Source organism: Rattus norvegicus, chromosome 14, assembly GCF_036323735.1.
Source record: "Rattus norvegicus strain BN/NHsdMcwi chromosome 14, GRCr8, whole genome shotgun sequence".
In the NCBI taxonomy this organism is placed as follows: domain Eukaryota; kingdom Metazoa; phylum Chordata; class Mammalia; order Rodentia; family Muridae; genus Rattus; species Rattus norvegicus.
In genome coordinates this window covers 69,509,417-69,534,175 of record NC_086032.1, presented here as the reverse complement: position 1 = coordinate 69,534,175, position 24,759 = coordinate 69,509,417, and the positions used below count along the sequence as shown (strand labels likewise).

Sequence of the window (24,759 nt, the reverse complement as noted above, 5' to 3'; positions counted from 1 at the left end):
AGCTTTGAATTTGTAGAGATCCTTCTCTCTTCCCACTGCCAGTATTACAGCTCAGCACCGTACCCAGGGCTCCCCACAGTTACCCTGACATCTCACTGTCTACCACAGGAACTTAATGCAAGTGTAACCCTAGGACTTGCATATACAGACTATTGTGCAGTTTCCTTAGATCACCCCTAAGTAGTCACAGATTTCAGAGCTACTTACTTATGTAGGATTAGTGCTGCAATATATGACTTACGTCAAAGAGAACAGTTTTGAAAAGTCAAGGAATCCTGATTTTTATCATGGCTTCATGAGAAAAACATAACATTGGGATTTTTGAAAAATGGCTAAAAGATTTAAGATTAAACAAACAACCCCCCCCCCAAAAAAAGAAAGAAAACCCAAAGAATGGTTGTAAGGGGTACAGAGGGATGTTTCAGTGGTTAAAAGCACTGGCTGTACTACCAAGGGTCTTACCTACTCCAAACCCAGCACCCACATGGTGGCTCACAACTATCTATGACTCCAGCTCTAGGGATCTGATGAGTTCTTCTAGCCATCTGTGAACATGGTACACAAACATGAATGCAGGCAAAACACATATAGGTGGTTTTTATGCATAAAAATGTTAAAAATTCAAAAATATATGAATTTAATGAGTTTCGACTTCAATTTACAATTACCAATTGTAAAATAAAAACTAGGGTTCAAAAGATTTAAATAATGTACCTTTATTAAAATAGGTATCATAGCATACAGTTATAATTCTAGTACTCAGGAGGCAGAGGCAGGCTTAATTCACATAGGGAATTCTATTAAGACTCCACCAAAAATAACAAAACGTAAATATGCTTATAAATAAAAGTCAATAAAAATCGATTGTAAAAGCTGATATAGATACAGGGACATTCTACATACTAGCTGTGGCCTAAGCATTTTTCCAGGCTTCAGTCTCTTCTTGGGAACTTGAAGAGATTAATACTTGTATCTTAAGGCTGTATGATAAGTTAATATAAAAACATACATGTAATTTTAAAAGGCACAACTTTCATTTACTTTGAATACTTTATTCTTTTTAGTATAGTTTATTCACAGACTATTAATTTATAGTTCCCAAAGACAAATTTCAGTGAAAAATAAAGCCCTAGATTTTATTTTGTTTTGCTCATTGAATGGGTTTTAAGCTTACTGACTTTAGAGACGTATACTGAACAATGACAATGCAGCTACAAAATAACATTAGGGCTGCAGCTGCAGCTCAGTGAATGGATCTGAACCCTGTAAAACACACACACACACACACACACACACACACACACACACACACACACACACACACACAGAGGGGGGGGTTCATGCAAGTACACAAATACACAAGCACATACAATTTTATATACTTATACCAATTTTTATTATGAAACATTTTAGTAGCTACACAAAAAAATGAGACTCCCTGATGTGTCTGAGGTTTTTTTTTTCTGCCTTTCAGGAGGGGGGTGTCTGGTTTTGTGGGTTGTTTTTTTTTTTTTCCAGAGAAAGATTATGAAGTTGAGAGGGAATCTGGGAGAAGTTGGGAAAGGGAAAAGAATATGACCACAGTACAATATATAAAAAATTGAAGAACTAAAGTATGAAGGGAAAATATTTCATCTACAAACTACAATATCAAAAGAATGTTTGCAACATTTGCTATATATTCTCCCAGTTTGTAGTATAGACCTTTCTAAAAAATAACATCAATTGATACTTTGAAAAGAAAATACAAGCCATAAATCTCTAGGTAGGCTAATTAGGAAAAAAAGGGTGGAAAATCACTTATCAGAACAGATGGGTTAGTCATTTCTGAAATTAGAGACGTTAGAAGAATAAAGGAATGTTACAAATAACATTATGTCCAGAAATGTGATAACTTAGGGGAAATGATCAACTCCTCTAACAGCAAGGAAACCAAAGCTCGGGCAAGAACAACAGATAACCTTAGAGTGGCTGGAGCTATTAAAAATAGATCAAGAAGAATACATCTGCCAAACAGAAACACCAGCCCATATGGTTCTCTACCAACCACTCTAGAAAACCGAAACAAAATAAATTCTTCCTAATTCTGGTTCTATCACTATCCAAATACTAAAATCAATCCAAAGACATCCCACTTAGAAGATAAAAAGATTCAAATATGTGACTAGATGGCCAATATCAAGTCTCATTAGGGATCTACACATTGAGAAAACAAGATATCAGTACAGATCTATTAGAATGGAAAAAACCCAAATGCAGCTATCAAAAGCTAGCTAGAAAGAACTAGAAACAGTAAGGGGACAGCAAGGTCATTCGCTGCTGGCGGGAATTTGAAGTGGACTAGCCACTTTTGAAAACAGTCTAGCAGTTTCTAAAATACACATAGTTTTCCCAATGATCTACCAATGATGCTGATAGTTACTCATGATAATTAAAGAAAGTTGAAAACTTACGTCTACCCCCAATCTTGTAGATATTTAGAGAAGTCTTATGTAAAATTGACAAATTTCAAAGTGATCAGAATATGCTTCAGTAAGTAAACAGATAAGTAAACACAAGGCAGATTCACACTAGGCAAAAATATTAAGAAACACATAAAATACTACTAAGCCACAAAAAGACAGATCCACAAATGCATACTGCTAACTACATACAAACCCATTCTGACTATGTGACATTGTAGGAAAAGTCAAACCTGAGAGACAGTTAAAATATAGACTGCTTCCCACAAGTGGGAGAGAAGGAAGGAAAAGGAAAGGTTGAGTAGAGGAGACGGATAGACAGTGGCAGAACTGTGTAGTGTAATGGTAATGATAGCATGCATGAACCTAATATGTGTAACAAATTAATTTCTAAAGGAATATAATATATATGCAAATATGTATACACAACAGGTGAGGCTACAAGTCCCAACTTGGCAGAGAATAATGAAGTTTAATGCTAATTTCAAATATGACTGTGAAAGGGAAGCTGTTTAGAAATGAAGGTTGAAGAATACACCACAGTTTTTATTTCAAAGTTCAAAGACCCCGAGGACCTTAAAACATCAGATGATAATACATCTAGTATCAACAGTCAGTGCTTTCAAAGCTAGATAGGAAACAGTGGAATACTCTCTGTATACCTGTGTTAAGACCCATCCCCATCCAAGGATATCTTAAAAATATATGAAGACGTGACATAAAATGAGAATAAGTTTGAAAACAAAAATAAAATTTCCTTTATGGTTCTCAAATTCTATAAATTAGATGTAAGGTTCATCTAATAAAAACTAGACTAGACAATATGATCAATGGCAATAAAAAATTCAAAATGTTTTTAATTTACTTGGCCACTAATTTGTCTCTCTAATTAAGAGTCTTTGCAAGAATACTACAAAATAACCCCTTAAAAACATTTTTGCACTTTAAATTATATATTTTCAGTAGGGAAAATATATAAAATCACTCATAATCCACACTTCAAAAAATAATTACCATTTTGCTATCTCTTCTTCCTAGTACATTTTTCAATAAAAATAGACATACTTTTAATACCTTATTGTTGAAAATTCAACACACTTTGGTTTTAAGACATACAGAAATCAAGTAAGAATTGACCCAAAAATTACCTCCGTGCTGGAAAGTGCTAAAAGGGTCACTGGGAGAGAGAAGCCATCAATGGTTAGTATCAGCAAACTTTGCCAGCTACGATACTGACTTACCAGGCAAGATATGTCCACTGATTCAGAACTGGCACAAATGTTGTTTGGGTAACACTAATAAACTCTTTCAGGAATGCTGTACTGATACACAGGGTCCCCTAAAGTATACTAACTTAACCTTGATTAAACACAAATTTTTATCATTAAAAATAAGTTTTTACATTTTGATAATAAATTTTTTACTTAGAATAATTCATAACAAAATATGATGTTGATTCCTTAAACACTTACTAGCATGCTGTAATAGCTGAATATAATCTAGTCCAGAAATAAAAGAGGCACTCAATTTCCAAAAATCATACAGGTGGAAGGTAGTGGGACTTCCTGGATATAAGCAAAGTATAATGCATGGTATAATGCATAAAAATGACAAGATAAAAGACAGGATGTTATATGTTAACTTAAAAGGAAGTCAGCTGGGGAGGTGGCTCACTAAATAAAGCATATGTTACACAAAACATGAGGAGCTGAGCCTGAATCTTCAGAAGCTACAGAAAGTTGCATGTCTGTAATTTCAGTATTCCTACAGTAAAATGGGAGGCAGACAAAAGAATCCTTTGAAGCTCATGGTCCAGCTACCTTAGCTAACGCAGCAACAAACAACAAAGAGATCCAGTCTCAAAAGAGGTGAAAGAGAGGACTTTTACCTCAAATTATCCTCACCTCCCCATGTATACAGTGGCATATGTGATTTACTCCCAGGTACCCTTACACAGACACATGGAAATAATTAAAAGAAACATTAAGGGAACCTTACAAATTATAATTTTTGGCATATGTGAGAAGAAGCCTATCAGGTTAAATTTAAGATAGTAATGTTACAATGGTATAAACAATTAGGGTATCCTTTGGACAGAGGTATTGAAATAAAAATCAAACACACTTAGTAAATGTATTACCAGGAACCTGCAGGCCATTCCTGCCAGAGAAGGGAGGAGAATAACTCCAGATCTTCACCTGTCCCTCTAGTTTTCCAAATCCAACCCCTGAGTCTCATAGGGGATCAGCTCTGTAGATCACTGGCTGCACCGCCCCCATCTCCATTGGAACATACAGACCTTCCAATCCTAGCTTCTCTCCCTCTACTCTTTGCTTTATCCAGGCCCCTAAGTCCTGGAGGCATTTCCTAGGATTCCCCAAGCCACTCTAGTTAGGGGGTAGACAGGTTAATTACAGACCTTCACCTTTCTCTCTGCTCTCCCAAATCCAATCCTGGTGTAATGCCCAATTCTGCAGCATATCACCTGCTATAGCACCCCCTTCCTCTTTGTTCCCATGTGGAGCACACAGATCTTTCCCTCCAAACTTGTTTTGCTCCACTCATTGCTTATCCTAGACACAACTCTGACAAGCATTCATTGGGAACCCACTTTGGCCATGAAGCATGAAGCTAACTGAAGATCTTTGCCTCTCGCTCCACTCTTCTAAATCCAATCCCCTAGTCTCATTCCCAGCTCTCCAACAGACCTTGTTATTCTCTGACCCCATTCCCACAGACAAGCAGCTCCTACTGGAATGTTCTGCTTTCCTACCTGTGATGGACTCACTCAGTCTTGCCCTTCCGAGTCCATCCCAGTTCCCAGTGTGAGAAACACTTTTTACCTGGAACCTGCAGTGGTCACATATATCAGGATTATAGAAGAATTTTTTAACAGGCCACACACAACCACCACAATCTCCTAAAATTCAGAGAGGGGCAACAGAAACCAACGGACTAAACAGCCATTCAAAAAAAAAAATGAAAAAAGAAACCAGAGTGCACCATATATAGAATTATTATTTTGCCAAACGCAGATGCCTAGGCTCTAATGTAAAAACATAACCAATAACAGCTATGCAATATCTCTTACTAGAGTCCAGCAACCCTAGCACAACAGGCCACTAAGTATTACAATATAGCTATAGCACAAGAAAAAGACTTTAAAATAGCATTAATGAATATGATAGAGGCTGTTAAAGAGGAAATGAATAAATCCCTGACAGAAATTTATGAAATCACAATGGAAGGAAATGAATAAAACAGCTCAAAAAGTGAAATTGGAAATCAAATTTACTAAAAAAACAAAACAAAACAATACACCTCAAATGAACCAAACTGAGAGAGATTTAGGGATTTAAACAGCAATCTCGAAGGGAAGCCTCATCAACAGAATATAAGAGACGGAAGAGAGAATCTCAGGCATTGAAAACACAATAGAAGAAATAGGTATCTCTGTTAAGAAAACGTTTAATCTTAAAATCTCTTGGTATAAAACACTAATGAAATCTGGGACACTATAAAATCTAATAATAGGAATACACAAAGGCTGAGAAAGTAAGACACTCCATGTTAAAACCAAATTTAAGCAATATCCATCTACAAATCCAGTCCTGCAGAAGGCACTAGAAGGAAAACTCCAACCTAAAGAAGATATCCACACCCAAGGAAACACACAGAGTAAATAACCAACCTAAAGAAGATAACCACACCCAAGGAAACACACGGAGTAAATAACCAACCTAAAGAAGATAACCACACCCAAGGAAACACAAGGAATAAATAATCCCAGAACAAATCAGAAGGGGAAATGTGAGCGCACACAGGAACACGCGTGCACGTATGCACGCACGCACGCACGCACGCACGCACGCACCCTCCACCAACCACCCCAACAACAAAATACCAGGAATTAATGAACGATGATTATTACTGACATCTCTAAATGCGAATAGTCTCAATTCCCCAATAAAAAGGTACAGGCTAACAAAATAGATTGGAAAACAGAATCTATCCTTCTGTTAGATCCAAGAAACACACCTAAACATCAAGGATAGACATCCCCTCAAAGTAAAATGGTTGAAAAAACATTCCAAGCATATAGACCTACGAAGCAAGCAGGTGCAGTCATTTTGATATCTGACAAAATAGACTTCAAGCCAAAACTAATCATAAGAGACAGGAAAGCGCACTATATACTAATCAGAGGAAAAATTCATGAGAGGACATTGCAATTTTTACTATCTGGGCACCGAACACAAGGACACTCATAAAAGAAATACTACTTCCACTTAAATTCCTCACTCACTGATAGTGGGAAATTTCAATATTACACTCTTGACAATATACAAGTCATCCAGACAAAATCTGAACAGAGATAATACCGGGTGAATTCAGGGTGGTATGGCCATGGCTTTACAGAGCAACTGATGGGAGAAGATATAGAAACCTACAGCTGAACATTAGACAAAAGATGGGGAATCCCATGAAAGAGGGGTAGGAATAACTGTAGAAGCCAGAGGGGTTTAAGAACACTAAGAGAACACAGTCCAGAGAATCATAAGGACACACTTTAAAAACCTGTAATCCACTGTGGTGTTTAAATATGCCTGGCCCGGGAAGCAGCACTATTAGAAGGTGTGGCCTTGTTGGAGTAAGTGTGTCATTGTGGGAGTAGGCTTAAAGACCCTAGCTGACTGGAAGTCAGTCTACTCCTGGCTTCCTTTACATGAAGATATAGAACTTTCAGCTCCCTTTGCACCAGGCCTGTCTGGATGCTGCCATGCCTACCTTGATGATACTGAACTGAACCTCTGAACCTGTAAGCCAGCTCCAATTAAATGTTGTTCTTATAAGAGTTGCCTTGGTCATGGTGTCTTGACATCCACCTTGGAAAATTTAAAAAGGATAATTTTCTTGATACATATGACTTAGCAAAGTTAAATCAAGATGATCAAAAAATTTAAACAGACCTATAGCCTCCAAGAGTAATAAAAGCAGAAACTAAAACTCTCCCAAACAAAACAAGTCCAAGGCCAGATGGTTTAAGTGTAGACTTCTACAAGACTTTCATAGAAGAGTTAATGTCAATACTCCTCAAAATTCCAAATTCTTTTTAAAAGAGCAGTTGACCTGATAGCCAAATCATACCAAAATATATGAGAGAGAGAGAGAGTGTGTGTGTGTGTGTGTGTGTGTGTGTGTGAGAGAGAGAGAGAGAGAGAGAGAGAGAGAGAGAGAGACTAAATTATAGACTAATTTCCCTTATGAACATAGATACAAAAATGCTCAATAAAATATTTGCAAGCTGAAACCAAAAATGTATCAAGGGATCAACCACCATACTCGAGGAGGCTTCATTCTAGAGAGTGAGGGATAGTTCACCATCCATATGAATAAATGTTATCTATCCACATAAGTAAACCAAAGACAAACATTACATGATCATCTCATTAGATCAAGGAAGCTCATTGGCAAAATTCAATACTCTTTTGTGATAAAAGTTCTGGAGAAAATGGGGATACAAGGGAAATACCTAGATTCAATAAAGGCAATTAACACCAAGCATTCAGAGAACATCAACTTAAATGGAAAGAAACTCAAAAGCAATTTTATTAAAATCATAAAAGAGGTAAGGTTGGAATGGTCTTCTATGCTCGATAGATCAGTAGGATTAATATAATAAAAGTAGATACCCTACCAAAAGCAATCTACAGATTAGTTGCAACCACAATCAAAATTCAAACAAAATTCTTCACAAATTTTGATAGGACAAGTTCAGTTTTCTATGGAAACACACATCCACATACACACACATACACACACCAAAAACATAAATAAAACGAACACCCCAGGATAGTTACAAAAATCATTAATTTTAAAACAAATAAGAATGCAGGAAATATCACTATTAGTGATTTCAGATATTAGTGTATTACAGATATATAGTCATAAAAACAGTATGGTGTTGGCAGAAAAACAGACACATTGGTCAATGGAATCAAACTGAAGACACACACACACACACACACACACACACACACACACACACACACACACACACGGACACCTGATTTTTTGATAAAGAGTCCAGAAATAAACATTAGGAACAAAATAGTCAGCATCTTCAATAAATAGTTCTAGTCAAATTGGATGGCTATGGCTATATGTAGAAGAAAATCCAAATTGATCCATACTTATCACCCTGCACAAAACTCAAGTCCAACTAGATCAGAGACCACAACAGAAAACCAGATACACTGAACCTGATAGAATAGAAAGTGGTGAAAAGTCTTGAGCTCACTGGCAAAGTAAGAGTTTCTGAATAGAACACCAATAGCACAGGCATTAAGATCAACAAAAATAAATGGGAAACTCATGAACCCTAGAAACTTCTGCATGGTAAAGGACATTGTTAGTCAGATGAGACAGCCTACAGAATTAGAAACAATTTTTATTAACTAAACATCAGATAAAAGCCTAATATTCAAAATATATAAAGAACTCAAAAAAAAAAAAAAACCTAGGAATCAAGATAATAAATAAGCCAATCAAAAAATGTGGTACAGGTCTAAAAATAAATCTCAAAATAGGTAATTCAAATGACTGTGAAACACTTAAAGAAAAATTTAACATTATTAGCCATCAGGGAAATGCGAATCAAAAATACTGTAGGATTCTATCTTACACCTGTCAGCTGAGAACATCTCAGTAACAGTTCCTATGTGTGAGGATGTGGAACAATGACAGCATAGTTCCATTGCTGTGGGAGTGTAAACTCATAAGAGCCACTACGGAGATCACCGTGGCAGTTCCTCAGGAAGATGGAAATTGACTGACATCAAGATCCAGCTATACCATTCTTGGGCACATAACCAAAGGATGCGTCATTCTACCAGAGATCCTTGTTGAACCTTGTTCATTGATGCTCTATTCATAACAACCAGAAAGTAGAAATAACCTAGATATCCCTCAACAGAAGAACGGATATTTGCAGGGGGTGGGTCATAAAATTTGTAGGTAAATGGGTAGAACTAGGGAAAAAAATCATCATGAGTAAGGTACTCCAGACCCAGAAAGACAAATATGGTATGTATTCACTGATACACGGATATTAGCTATTAAGTAAATAATAATCACACTACAGAACAACAGAGGCTAGATATAGGGTGATGTACTGGAGGATGGGGGGAATAGATCTGTTAGGAAAGGGAAAATAGAAGATGGATGGATGGATGGATGGATGGATCGATGGATGGATGGATGGGATACAAGAAGATCAAGTGGGGAGGGGAGCAAGGGAAGGAATACAGAGAGAGACAGCTAAAATTAAGGGCCATCTGAGAGGCAGTATAGAAATATAATAGTAGAAGCATCCTAAAATATATACATATATGAAGGCCATCTAAATGAAATCACCAAATGATGGCGGAGAGAGAGCTTCAACTGGTCATCTCTTTGTCACCATGAAACTTCTAGACCTGGGATTGGGTACATCTGATTGAGCTGTTGGACAAAGGGATCTCCAAACAACCCAGGCTGTTGTCAAGACTACAGGTTGCTCTCCACAAATTGATAGAAAGGTTCCATTGCTAAAGATAAGATAATTCATTGAACATGGAAACATCTAGCTTGTACCTACATAAAGTCTTCAGCCATTCATGCTAACATCTTTGGTACAGGAAGTACTCTGTGTACTAACAAAAGTGAGATGTGAATACAACCTAGCCTCAAACCCTTCCGTCTACAATAGTGTCCTGTCTGCAAGACATGCTAGGCCAACAACGGCACAAAACTGTGGGAGTAGCCAACCCACAGCTGTTTGATTTGACTTAAGGTCCACTCCACAAGATGAAGCCTATGCCTAACTGATTAGGGAAGCAAGAACTTAAGACTAGATAGCCCAGGGACCAATGAGGAAAAGTAAATACCATTTTTATTTTTAAAAAAAAGCAGCTTTCAAGTAACTCCTATTGACATTCATAGTTCAGTGCCTTGCTCAGCAGTGACCAGACAAGATTCTTCTTACAGCAGATAGAAAATAGAAACAATACAGAGTCCCACATGCAGACATTATGCAGGCAGTTAGAGACCTTGGAACATGCAGCCCTAAATGGGATGTTCCTATCAAATGCTCACATCAGCGTTCAGGGAACCATGTAGAAGACAAGGCAGAAAAGCATTAGAGCCAGAGGGGAAGAATACCCAAACAAGGCCATCAATATCAGCACGATCTAAGCTCATATAAACTCACAGAGCCTGTGGCAGCATGCAGGGGGTCTGCATGGGTCTGCACCAGTTCATTTGTGCAAATATTATGACTTCTAGTCCATTGTTTCTGAATAATAGGAATGAGTGGCTCTCTGATTCTTGTGTCTTCTCTTGGTTCTTTTCCTTCTGTTTGTTTTGTATAATTTGATGTGTTAATTTGTTTTATCTTATATTTTACTATTACTCCTTAGAAACCTTAGTTTTCTAATGAGAGAAGAAGAGCACATCTGGATGGGGAAGCAAGTGGAAAGAACTGTGAGGAGCAGAGGGAGGGAAAGTATAATAAGGATACATTATATGAAAAATCTATTTTAAATAAAAAAGAATATATTTTTGTTAAATGGGAACACTTTTTTCTACTATTCATTACCGAAATCATTACTGCCAATACTACCAAAAATGACTTTCCTCCCTTGATGAATTACGATAAAAGGCTCCACAATTTTCAGAACCTATGCTAGGAAGGGCTGAATTTATAGTTTTTAAATGTATCATTACAGACACAAGTGACATCCTCAAACTCAATAGAAACAAGTTTTATGTAAACACTGCCTGAATAAAGCCCTTAATCTATACCAGAAGAGATGCCCTGACAGAAAGAGAGCATACTGAGTGCATAAACTCACCAAGTCAAATGTGCTCCTTTCCAAGCAAAAACAAATCTATATAAGTAAAAAATAAGTAAAATGAAAAGTAAATAAAAACTGACATATATCTGACAAAACTCACTGAATTATCCACTTAAACTGTATGATTCCTAGAGTTGACATTCAAGCGTAGTTTAATAGACTCTGCAGAAAACAGTGAGGAAATGGAAAGGTAAGTGACACTGAAATGTCTCTAGTTCAATGGTATAGTAAAAGAGGGGATTTTATAAAGTAGAATAAAAAGCAAAATGTCCATCCGGGTAGGATTGTTTTAGTTTTGGGAGCTGCTGCTGGCAGTGAAAGGAATGCCAACAGCAGATGGCCCAACCCAGGGCTTAATACAGAGAGACTTAGAAAATCTGTACTACACTTACACTAATGAGACTATTAAGAAGCAGAAAGAAGACAGAGCCAGACTAGAGATGTTCATTGGCACTGGCACACAGTTGAGATGGCAAGAAACCTCTCATCTTGGCACTTAGCACTCACCTGGAGCAGCTGGCCAAGAACATGTTAAAAAGAGTTCTATGATCTATATTTTGAGCAAGCTCAGCAAAAGAATCAGAAGACTATAAACTGAAACCAGGCTAGCAGAATACTTTTGATAACAGGAAGAAACTGAATCAGAACCACACACTCGACATCAGCTATAGAGTAGAAATGTGGGACTTCAGGTGAACACACTAAAGTTTCAAAGACCTAGACCCAACCTTGGAGAAAAAAAAAGCTACTCAAGGGCAAAGTCAGCATTCCCAATCACAGTCTTGAGTACTACCCACAAGTATAGCCAGCATCTGTGACTATACTTATGAAGAAAAGCCCACTTACTGAACCAGCATCTGTAACCTGATTTCCCAAAGTACAGTCTGGAGGTAAGAAGAGCACCTAAGAATTCCTTGGTATACATAACCAGCATCTGAGACAAAGAAGGCCCAGGGATCTGATAGGCATCTGGGAATCAAGGAAGAAATGCTGAGGGTCTTAACACTGGGCAAACAGGCCAAGCTGCATTCATAAGACATACCATGGTCCAACCCTCTGCTCTTGACATTCTCTTACTTTATTTTAACACCTAATGTCAATTTAGGAGGAGAGATCTGTTCTGCCATCTCTCCAGCTCTTCTTGAAGGGACTGACTGACTCTTAGTGTGGTGGTTTGAATGAAAATGTACCCTCTACTCTCACTCTCTCTCTCTCTCTCTCTCTCTCTCTCTCTCTCTCTCTCTCTCTCTCTCTCTCTCAATGCGAGTGGCATTACTAGAGATGTGTGACCTTTTGGTAGGTGTGGTCTTGTTGGAGATAGTGTGTCACTGGAGGTAGGTTTTGATGTTTCAGAAGCTCAAGTCAGGCCCAGTGTCACTCTCTCTTCCTGCTGACTGCTGATCCAGATGTAGAACCCTCAGCTCCTTCTCCAACCTCATGTCTGCCTATGTGCTTCCTTCATGGCTAAACCTCTGAACCTGTAAACGAGCCCCAATTAAATGTTTTCTTTTATAACAGTTGCTGTGGTCACAGTGTATCTTTAGAGCAATAGAACCCTAACTAAGACACTTAGGCAAACTACTTGAAAGAAAAAGACTTAAATTAATAGACTTTGAGATAAACAAAAAGTAATTTGGGCAGATACCAATTAAATTGAAAATATCACTAGGACATACTTTAAAAACATATTCCACTAAATTAGAAAGTGTAAAAGAAATAAATACATTTCTAGATTCATATAACCTATCAAGATAACTAATTTGAATGGACCTACAGCAAACAAAGAGGTACTGAATCAGTAACAATAATTTAAAACAAATTCTTGTCCTAAAAAAAGTCTAGGTCCACATAGACTATGTGTAACTCTAAAGAACTACCACCAAATGGTTCACAAACTATTCTGAGATAGAAAAGGAAAGAATACTACCAAACTTATTATATGAAGTCAATACTACCAATTACAAAACCAAATAGAGACAAAAAAGAAACTTACAGACCAATCTCACTGATGAACAGATGCAAAAGTTCTCACTATAGTATATATTATTCAAATTCAGAATACGTAATCATTAACTATGATGAGGCTGGTTCACCCAGTGGGCAGGCCTCATGTTCTCCAATATGAAAGGCCTGTGTTACTGCTGCTGATGCATGTAGCAGTTTAAAGACCTCTTCTAGGGTGAAATTGTCAAGGACAGGAAAATGTCCCACTTGTGGCTGAGCTAGGCTCACTTTCCATTTTGACTGCTTTTAGAAGTGTGGCCACGGTCCTTCCTGACCTTCCTGCAGCACATGCTGCATCACTATGATGAGCAAAAGGGACAGGATAGGTGCCTTGACTCCATCTAGCATGGCTACAAGAACAACCAGCACCACTTCATTACCAAGAAGAGAGGCTTCTTGTCCTGGGCCCACCTCGATGGCATTACCTTATCCCACCACCCTGGATCTATCCATCCTGTCCATGAAATCATGGAGGGTCAATAGCAAATGACTCTGGACACAGCCATTCAATCATGGACATTTCTGACCAATCCAGGCTGCTGGAGTACTTCCTGGACAAGTAGAACCTTAATAATGGTGTGTCTTCCAATCAATCAGGGTGTTTCTTGACTAAGAAAAGATTTGGGGATTATCTTTGGGTAACTGGGTCACAGGGTCTCCTTCTTGTCTAGTTAAAAACCTAAATATTGTCAGTCTGGGAAGAGAGATCTGAGTTTGGTTCCCATCACTCATGTCAGGAGGCTGATAATCATCTCTAACTCCAGCTCCTCAATGCCTCCGGTCTTGAGGGCATCTGCACTCATATGGATATACCCACATGTAGTACACATAGTTAAAATAATAAAAATAAGTCTCAAAAAAGGAAAAACAAATACTGGTGGTGATATGGGCAAAACGTACACACTTTGAGTGAAAATACAAAATAAAGGAAACATTACAGAAGTCAGTATGACTGATTCTCAAAATAAAATTCACTCTACCTTATGACTCAGTTACTTCACTCTTGGATGTTTAACAAAACAAAAACAAAAGTAGAAAGAAAAACACATCAAGACATCATAAGAATACTTATAGATCAATGACTACTGAAGCACTTTCCACAATAAGTTATTGAACCAACCTTGGTGTCCAATAATTGAGGAACAATAAAATGTGGTAATTTGTACACTGTAGTTGTTTCCAGCCATAAAGGACAAAACTATGTCATTTGCAGGAAAGAAAATGGATATCAGAGTTAATCATTTTGAGTAAATTTACCCAGTCTCAGGAAGACAAAATTGTATGTTCATTTGTCATTCCTAGAATTTATATACTTAAAATAATGTATTTTCAAATAATTTTAAGATAAAATAATACAAAACTGCCTGTCTAGGGAACAAAGTGGATTAACAGGAGTTAGGTGGAAAATGAAAATGGAGGGTCAGTGGTAGGCAATGTGCTGAACAATATAAACTTGTATGGAAACTTTAAAAATTAAAATAAAAACTGGAGTAACAGCTTTTAAACAGACATTTATTTCACAGAACATTTACTTACTTCAATTTAATTACATGTCTTAATAATTTGATTAGTTTAATTGATTTGATATTTATGTCATTTTTAAATTTAAATCCTACTTAAGAATAGGTCAGAATATTCAATTTATAAAATAGTAGACACATAAAAATAAAATTATATTACGAGCTTTAGACAAAATTCATTTTCTATTTAAAGTCACTGTGCCTTTCACAAATGTATAATACATATCATGTAATAAAATAAATAATGAAGAATATTGGATTATTTTATTTATTTAAAACAGTATCAAATTCAAAGTGATCATATATTTACATTTAAAATATAGTTTTGCTAGAACAACTTTATTAATTGGGGTAGAAGGTTTCAACTTTAAAATAAAAAAAGTTAAATACCTTCAAATAAACTGAGGTCTCTTCGTAGCCGTGGTCCATAAAGCCCTTCTAAAATACTCTCAAAACCTGTGTTTTCAAAGAGAGAAAATTGTATTAGCTCCTAGAAAAGTTTTTTTAAATGATTAAAACATCTAATTTTTTTGTCAATCAACAAATAATATACCATAGTGTAACTGTTATTTTCACCCAGTTTAAAGTAAACTAGCTAATATACTAATTATATAGTGATTGTGAAATTAAGATTGTAAAGTAATTACAATACTAAAATGCATATATTAACCCAAGCTAAAGTTGTGTCAATCATGACCTAATATGATCAAGAATGCTGGTCAGAATATGGGAAGAGGGGAATAGTCATTCACTGTGGGTGGGACTACAAAACTGTGTAACCACAATGAAAATGAGTATGGAGAATTCTCAAAAAAGCAAAATGTAAATCTACCATATGACCCACCTATAACCCTCTGTGGCATATGCCCAACTTGACATCATATTCCATACATACTTGCATGGTCATGTTCATTGCTACTCTACTCACGCTAACAAAGAAACGGAAAAAGTCTAAATGTCCTACACTGATAAGTGGATAATGAAAATGTGGTGTAGGTATACTATGAAATACTAGTTAGGTGTAAAGAAAAGTTAAATCATGAAATTTGCAGATAATATGATGATAGAGCTAGAACATATTATACCAAATGAGGTGACTCAGACCCTGAAAGACAAAGGCTACATATTTTCTCCCATTTTTTAATTCTAGCTTAAATCTTTAGATATGAGTATATACTCTGAAGAAACCACACTACTGAAACCAGGAAAGTAAAATGGCACCAGGATCAAGGGGCTGAGGGTGGAGAGAGCTATAAACAGGGCATAGTAGGAAACAAGTGCTATGAAAGGAAAATGGGAAAAACAGGGAGGGAACTGTTTGAAATGATTGAGAGGTATGGCCTTATTCAAGAAAGTATGTCACTAAGGGGTGGGCTTTGAGGTTTCAAAAGCCCACGTCAGGCCCAATGTTTCTTTCTTTCCTTCCAATTGTCTGCATATCAGGATGTAGAACTCTAAGCTACTTCTCTAGTACCATGTCTACCTCTGTGCTGCCATGTTGCATGCCATGATAATGTACCAAGTCTCTGAAACTGTAATCAAGCCCCCAATTAAATGCTTTTATAAAAACTGCTTTGGCCATGGCATCTCTTTACAGCAACAGAACAGTAACTAAGATAGAAGTAGGTACCAATAGTAGGGTATTGCTGTAACAGACCTGAACGATGCTACTTGTTGGTACAATGTAGACTCTGAACTAGAAAAACCACTGAATGCTTTTGGGTGGGTCTTAATGGGCCACACTACTAAGAGAATGGTACTGAAAGTGATTTGAACTATGTAGAGTAACTTCAAGTCCAAAGGAGAAGAATATGAGTAAGTGGTCTAGAGATCACTCTTGTGAAATGTTGGCAAACGATATGGCTGCTTTTTGTCCTCACCCTAAAAATCAGTCTGAAGCTAAATTGAGTTTTGGATTAATGTCATTGGCAGAATAGATTTCAGGAGAGCCTACTATTGACTCTGTTGTGTGGTTTATTAGTAATCACTCTTGTGCCGATTCATAATTTTAAAAAAAAGGAGCAGTCTTAATAAAGAGAAATCTAAAATGTAGAATTTAAGAAGTAGAGCACCAAGAAGTGTAATGGAGCTAAGTTCTCGAGCTAAGCTTGAGATAAAAAGGTTAAAGAAAAGCCTGATAATAAATGAGATAAAGGGAGTGGTAACCTCAGGGTAAGAGCCTCCATGCTTAGAAGTTAAAGGGAATCTTAAGCAGTGAACAAAAAAAAAAAAAACACTGAAAACAGAAAGCTGGTGAAATGGAATTGACTATGGGCAAAGTTCCAGCCCTGACTACCTGCAGAGCTTGGCTGGCATCTTCAGCCAAGTGGTTCTGACTTTATCAAAGTTAATACAAGAAAGCAGTAGTGGAATCTCCTTCTTTGGCTAAGGGAAGCCACTGAGGCCAGGCACGTGTCAGGGCTGTCCTTGCATGAAGGCCCAGAGAGTCCAATGTATGAAGTTGTGAAGGAGAAGCCTGAGTCATATTAGAGTTCTTACCCAAAGATGCTAGCAATGCCAGAGTTGTGGGATACCACAATAAGAGCTGCTAACTAGGAATATGGCCAGCCCACAAGAGAGAAGTGTGTTGCAGTCAACAAGGTTGGAAGGAGATGGAGTTCTGAAGAACAATGTGACATCAGATATGAAGTTTGTACTGCTGGTTTTCAGTCTTACTGCTGCTTTGGTATGGTATTTTATTATGCTTCCTTCCTTCACTTTTGGAATAGTTATGTATACTCTGTGCCAAAGGATGTTGCAAGTGTTATCTGCTTTTTTATTTTGATTTTACAGGGTTACAGTTAAGATATAGCCTGGAGTCTCAGAAGAGTTTGTTTGGACTTTGGACTTTTAAACACTGTTAAGGCCAAAAGACTATGAGGACTTTTGAACTGAATTCATTTTGCATTATGATATGGCTATAAGCCCATGAGGGCGGGGCAGGGAGCGGAATGTGCTAGTCTCAATAATAAAGGCCCCCAACAGGCTCAAATATTTAAATGCTTCGTCACCAGGGAGAAGAAGTGTTTGAAAGAATTAGAAGTGTGGCCTTGCTGGAGGAAGTATGTCACTGAGGGTAGGCTTGGAGGGTTCAAAAGCCCAGGTTCTCTCTTCCGCTGCTGCCTGAGGATCACTTATAAAGAAGTTTCATCCACTTCTCCAATGCATGTCTACCTGTGTGCCACTATGTTCTCCACCATAAAGAACTACGCCTCTAACAGCCCCCAATTAAAAACTCTTTTATAAGAGTTGCTTTTGTCATGGTCTTTTCAGTAACTAAGGAAATCTAGTTTGTTTAGCTTGATATCATAGTTCCATCTATTTTCCTATATACATGACTTCAGTCTTCTTTATGCTTGAATAACACACACACACACACACACACACACACACACACACACACACACACACACGTATGATTACGTATATGTGTACACAGACACACACACCCCTTTGTCCTTTGTTGGGATCCTAACCTGATTTCATAACTTGGCTCTTGTAAACCATGCTCCAATAAACAATTGTGATGGTTATACTTAGTTATAAAGTTGACTACATCTGTAATTAACTAAAACCAAAAAATGGGGGAATACAAATCTGAGGGATTTTTGCTTAATCTGAAGTAAAGATCCATTTCTAATTTGAATCTATGAGGTGGGAAGACCCAGCTCTAATCTGGGCCATGACCTCTGCTGGTTTAGCCATGTATGTATTATATGTATGTATGTATACATTTATACATACACATATGTGTGTGTGTGTGTAGAGAGAGAGAGATTCATTTTATAAGTTCTGTTACCTGACTAATACAGGTCTGTGTATAGGATATGAATTTTATGCTGATTGACTCATTCAGGAAATGTATAGGTAGCTTTACTTTAGAGTTTGTTTGTTTGATGGAACTCCAAACTGCTTTCCAGGATGTCTAGACCTTCTTTATTTCTAACAGTGCATAATGGTTCCTTTTTTAGAGTATTCTCATCAACAATTTTTTTTGATGATACAGTCCTTCTGACTGAGATGAAATAATGTAGTACTAATCTGCATTTTTTTGAAGGACAAAGATGACAAAACATGTTTTCATATATTTGATGGCCATTTTAACTTCTATCAAAAAGAATCTGTTCGGTTTATATGCCATTTATGGACTGGATTTTAGTTATTTGGTGTCTCAGTATGGCATTCTTTATACGTTTTGGATATTAATCCCATCAGAAGAACAGTTGCTAAAGATTTTCTGTTCTCATGTAGGTTCTATCTTCACTCTGGTAACTGTTTTCTTTACTGCCAGAGCTTTTAATTTCATGATAGCCCATTTCTCAGTTGTATTTCCTTAGCTACGTCCTATTCAGAACACCACTGCCTGTCCCTATAGTTTCAAGCATTTCCCTTAGTTTGCCTCTAGTAGTTTCAAATATTTAACTTGTATTTTAAGGTCTTTGATTAATTTTGAGTTGATTTTTGTATAGGGTGAAATGAAATTTCATTCTTCTACAAATGACAAAGATTCCTGACTAGCCAGGAAGTCAGGAATTAGGGACCATGGCCAACTCTCATTATCCCTTCCTTATGTTACATACAATGAGACAAACTGCTTGTCCCCTTAATCCAATCAGGAAGAAAAAGGGCCCCAGTCTTCCCAGATGCTCTTTAAGATCTTGAAAATCCCTGCCAAGTGCAAAGCCCCTGAGAATGTTCAGTCCTCTAACTCTGATTAGATGACTGGCATATGACATTTCACTGACAGTATCTGACTGGTAGAAGAACACTTACCCCACTATACATATCCTAATGTCAAATCATTAATCTCTGTGTTCCCAAAACACAATTATAGACTATTATTTGGTTTACCATGAAAATGGCTATGATCCCACTATGTACTTTCCCTTATCCACCTGTAAAGCCATAAAAAACAATGTCTCAACTAACCCCAACACAGTTTCACCAGCAAGGCTTTTGCACTGCTATTCCCTGGAATGGACATATATCTTTTTTTTCAATTACATCCTCAATCATATAAAACTTTTGCTTGTTGGTTTTCTGTCCATCTATTAAGTGATATACCAACAAAAACTTGATAGAAGTGGTCTGACTTCCTTAGCTGACCTCCCTATAGCAATATGCAGATACTCAACTTTTCTAAATTATCTTGTTAAAAGGCTGTTCATTTCTCCAACCTATTTTTGGTGACTTCCTGCACATCGAATGGCTTAGCTGTGTGACTTTATTTCTGTGCCCCAGTCTACTCTCCTCTACTCTACTCTACACTGTCTACCCCTGTATCCTTTGTTATTGTACTTAAGTACGTCATATTGAAAAAGAAATTCTAAAACACTTCAGCACACTCCTTTTGTTCAAGAGTGCTTTGTTTACTTGGTCTTACTTTTGCTCCTATATGAGTTTTATGACTGTATTAATGTTAACATACTTATTAATCATTTGGTTCAGTTTCTTTTTCTAAGTCAGAAAAGAATGAAGTTATGAAAGATCAGAAGTGTGATATCCGCAATGGTTTCTTAAATTTTAGTGTTGTGTTTATGTGTATACAGTGCATATACATATTTATGTGGCAGTGTGCAGGTATGTGTATACATGTGTGTATGCGTGCTGGCAGTAAACCCCAAGTACCTGCCACCCCTGCCTGTCCCCACCAGCACTACAGTTAAGATTTGTAAAGGACCCATGGTTTCTGCCACATATGTAATAAAGGATGGCATTGTCTGGCATCAATAGGAGTAGCCTGGTCCTGTGAAGCCTTTATAGTCCAGTGTAGGGGAATGCCAGGGCAGTGAGGTGGGAGTGGTGGGTGGGAGGAGGAGCATCCTTGTAGGTTGATGTCATTATGCAGGTGAAGGCAGATACAAGATAAAACAAGGCCTATCATTGGATAAGAAGGAAGGATGGGTGGGAGAAAAGTTTTAGAGAGGCAGAGGAGACTGGAGCAGAGAGGGAAGCATCCGAAAAAACATGGAGGCAGGTGTTAAGATTTCTCTCTGCACATTTACAGGTTGTTATGACTATTCTTAAGGGATAGATGTGTACAGGATTTAGTGTGTCTAGATGAACAAATTATATCTTACCTAAGTGGGGGGGTTATATCCTTATCAACTGGTTGTAAGTTAATCGTGTGGATGTATTGTATATTGAGTAATTAACATATAAATCTGGTTGTTGGGTTACAGTTTGTTGAGTCATCTCACTGGTTTGTTGGGAGTGTGAGCAGAGTCCATGACAGGAAGCCATGCTAGGATATAGAATACTTGAGGTTAGTGTGGCATGGGGCCATGCTAGGCACAGCCCACAGAATGCTATCTGTGTGTCAGGCATGGTTAACAACCCACCAAGGGGACAGTGTGTGAAAGCGACTGACAGAGAAACAGCTAGAGCGCACAGGTCAAGGTGGAGTGGGAACTTGCAGGAACCTTTTCTGTCGCTTTTTTAATTTTACCACAACACATCCTCATAGAAGCAGGTAAAGGGGCGAATGGGAGATGAGGAAACCAGGAAAGGAGGATAATAGTTGAGATGTAAATACATAAAATATCCGATAAACAAAAGATTTGTACTTCTGTGATTGCATGCATTTTACATGCTGGGAGCTCAAATGCCAGCTCTCATCCACTTAGGTATCATTTTCCCAAGCCTAAATTTTACCTTATTTTGTAATTACTTCAGAGTAGCAAGTTTTCTTATGGTATTTACTTTGAAATAAAAATGTCAATTTTGAGAGGAATTACACAAAATCTATAGAGGGCTTTAAGAAACACTGTCAAATTGATAACATACATTTCTCAGATCCCTAGGCTTGTCCCTTATCTTCCTGTTTTCTTCAGTTTATTTCTTCAGTGTAGAAGACTTTTGTCTCTTCAATTAAGTTTATTACATGATTGGTTTGTTTGAAGGCCATCATAAATGAATTATTTTCCTCAACATATATGTTACTGATATACAGAAAAGTTACAGATTTTTATATGTTGTTTCTATATCCTATTTTATCAGCTCAAAAACTTTCTAGTGAAGTTGTTAGGATTTTTAACATATATATATTTATGTTTTATATGTGTTTATGTATAGGATATATATATATATATATATATATATATATATACTTTATTATGTTTGAGTTCAGTATTCTTCCTTTTCTGTTAGGATATAATTTGAAAAGCATATGTGTTAGTTTTTCTTTACAAGTTGTGGTGGTTTAAATAAGAATGGCTCCACGGGCCTATATATTTGAACGCTTAGTTATCAAGGAACTGTTTGGGAATGATTAGAAGGTATTATAGCCTTATTAGAAGAGTTATGTTATTAGGCATGAGCTTTGAGGTTTCAAAAGCCTACACCAGGCCTAGTCAGTGTCTGTCTGTCTGTCTGTCTGTCTGTCTGTCTCTGTCTCTGTCTGTCTGTCTGTCTCTCTCTCTCATCCTCTCTTCCTCTCTCTTCCCCCCAACCCCTGTCTACTGTCTCTGAATCAGGATGTAAAGCTCTCAGCCAAAGTTCCAGCACCATGTCTGTTTGCCACCATGATGATCATGAATTAACCCTCTAAAGTTGTAAGCAAGCTGTCTAATAATAAATGTTTCCTTTACTAAGAGTTGCCTTGATCATGGTGTCTCTTCACAGCAATAGAACTGTAACTACTGTAGACACATATTATCTTTCCTATAGCTGTGATAAAACATGCCAACAAAAATAACTTAAGGAACGGTTTGTTTCATTCACAGGTTTAGGGTATATACAGTCCATCATGGTAGGGAAGTCATGGTAGAGGGGCTTGAGGCAGTTAGTCACAGCACATCTGATGTCAGGAAGCAGAAACAAACTCTAGCATTCAGTTCTCCTTTCACTTTTACTCAGTCTGGCAGTTATAGTGGGTTTTCCAACATCATTTAACTTATACTAGACAATACCTCACAATTGTTCCCAGCTTATCACCTAGGAGTTCCACAGTCGATAAAGTTGACAATGTTAATCACTATAAGGTCCAACAGAATTCAGCAATGAGACCATCCAGTTCTGGACTTACCTTTGTTGAGAAACTACTAGTACTTAAATAATGTTGTTCTTTGTAAATCTATTTGGGCTGACTTTATTCTGATGGTTTAATTTTTATAGGCCATATGTCTAGTAATTTATCCATTTTCTGTAGATTTTCAATCTGATGAAATCCAAGTTTTCAAAATATTCTGTATCTGAATATCTGTTGAAATATATCCTAAGTTGTATTAATCAGGGTCTTTTTCCATCCTGGGTTAGTTTGGCTAAGAGTTTATCAACCTTGTTCAACTTTGTTTCATTGATCCTTTGACTGCTGGTCTTAGTCTTATGTCAGTGAGACCACTGGGTCCTTTTAGTCCATGACCCATAGTCCTGATTTTCTTTTCTTTTTTCTTTTTAATTGAAACTTTGAAATTACTATGCAATGTAACAGGTTTCAGGGTGACATTTTCTTACACATGCAATTAAACTTTTTTTTATTATGCCCCCCTAATCTACACTATGCCTCACTACTCCCTGTCCCTTGTTTTCCATTGTTGCAAATTTTGGGTAAAATTATGCTCCAGGATATAGGAGATGGCTCAGAGGTCAAAGGTGCTTGCTGATAAGCCTGAGATACTGAGCTGTATCCCTGAAGCCCACATGATGAACAAGAAGAACCAAAACCAATAGTTTTCTCTCTATTCCTAATGTGTGCATACCATGGCACACTCACATGCACAAACACATAAGCATATAATAAGCAAATGTTAAAAATAATTTATTTTTGTGTGTGTGTGTGTGTGTGTGTGTGTGTGTGTGTGTGTGTGTGTGTGGTATATGTTCTAGTTTACTAGATGTTTGCAGAAGATAATCCAAATCTTGTTACTTCTTCATGGTCAGAGGAGGAAGTTTATCCTCTCTGGTTTATATTAGCTTGTATTTTGTGCATTCAAATTTTGTTCAGTTCTTTTCAAATATTTGCTTTTTATTAGTTTTTCTCTTTGCAAATAATTAGTGCTATCATTTATTCCTATAAGTATGAAATTGTGTTGTAAAACTTAACAGCAACTAGTGGTTCCTTACCATGTAAAGGATATCAATGCCTTTGAGAGGTGGCTGCCTCTAAATGATGGAGATACAGAAAATGAACATAGCCTATACCACAGTGCCACCCATTTCAGGCTGCTGACCACTAGAATTATAAGATGTATGATATACTGTGTTATGCCACCAAACCTGTGATTTTTGTTACAATAGCAAAAGGAAATTAATACATGATTCAGACTAGTACTGTGGCTTGAAATTTCTATACGGGTACAAGATACAAATCTGTTAGATAATCAGACCAGCTTCCACTTATTTCATGAATGCCTTGCTGTGTTCAAGTGTTAAAGAGTTTTCTTTAGGTAGAAATTTATAAGAGGAACTAGGTGGTTCTGGGATATGAAGTTAAGTAAATTTAAGTTTGACATCCTGTTTTTATTAAATGATCATCTAAAACTGATATAAAACACTTATCAAATATACAATTATACAATTGCCATTTTAGTTTGACGTTTCCTATTACTGAGGTACAGTGTATTTTCACATATTCTATATTCAGACTGTTCCTCTAGCACTTTATAATTAGGCTTTGAATCTTTTAAGAATTCCACAAAAGTATCATATATTCTAAATAATAATTACCAATTTCAAAAAGCACAAGTAGTATCATACAAATGTTTTGTACTCATATGTATAATCATACTTTGTCTTGTTTTATGATTTTCTTTTTGTAGGTAAGGAAATTTGTGAACATAAAATCATTTTCTGTGTCTGTATAAATTTGATTTTCACATGTAGCTCTTTAACCCATGACAATTCATTTTTAATGAACAGTATAATGGAAAAAATCAA

At 36.9% G+C, this 24,759-nt stretch overlaps 1 protein-coding gene across 31 annotated transcripts in view; it reads right to left on the bottom strand.

The window, feature by feature from the left end:
* Lcorl (ligand dependent nuclear receptor corepressor-like) overlaps window positions 1-24,759 on the bottom strand; it is a 137,351-nt gene that overhangs the window by 86,094 nt on the left and 26,498 nt on the right. For 17 of the 31 annotated variants that reach the window (XM_017599474.3, XM_039092776.2, XM_063273773.1 and 14 more), the window contains one exon: window positions 15,274-15,339. In XM_017599474.3, coding sequence (XP_017454963.2) covers window positions 15,274-15,339 — 66 coding nt within the window. The other 14 variants (XM_017599472.3, XM_039092775.2, XM_017599473.3 and 11 more) reach the window with 7 other exon arrangements.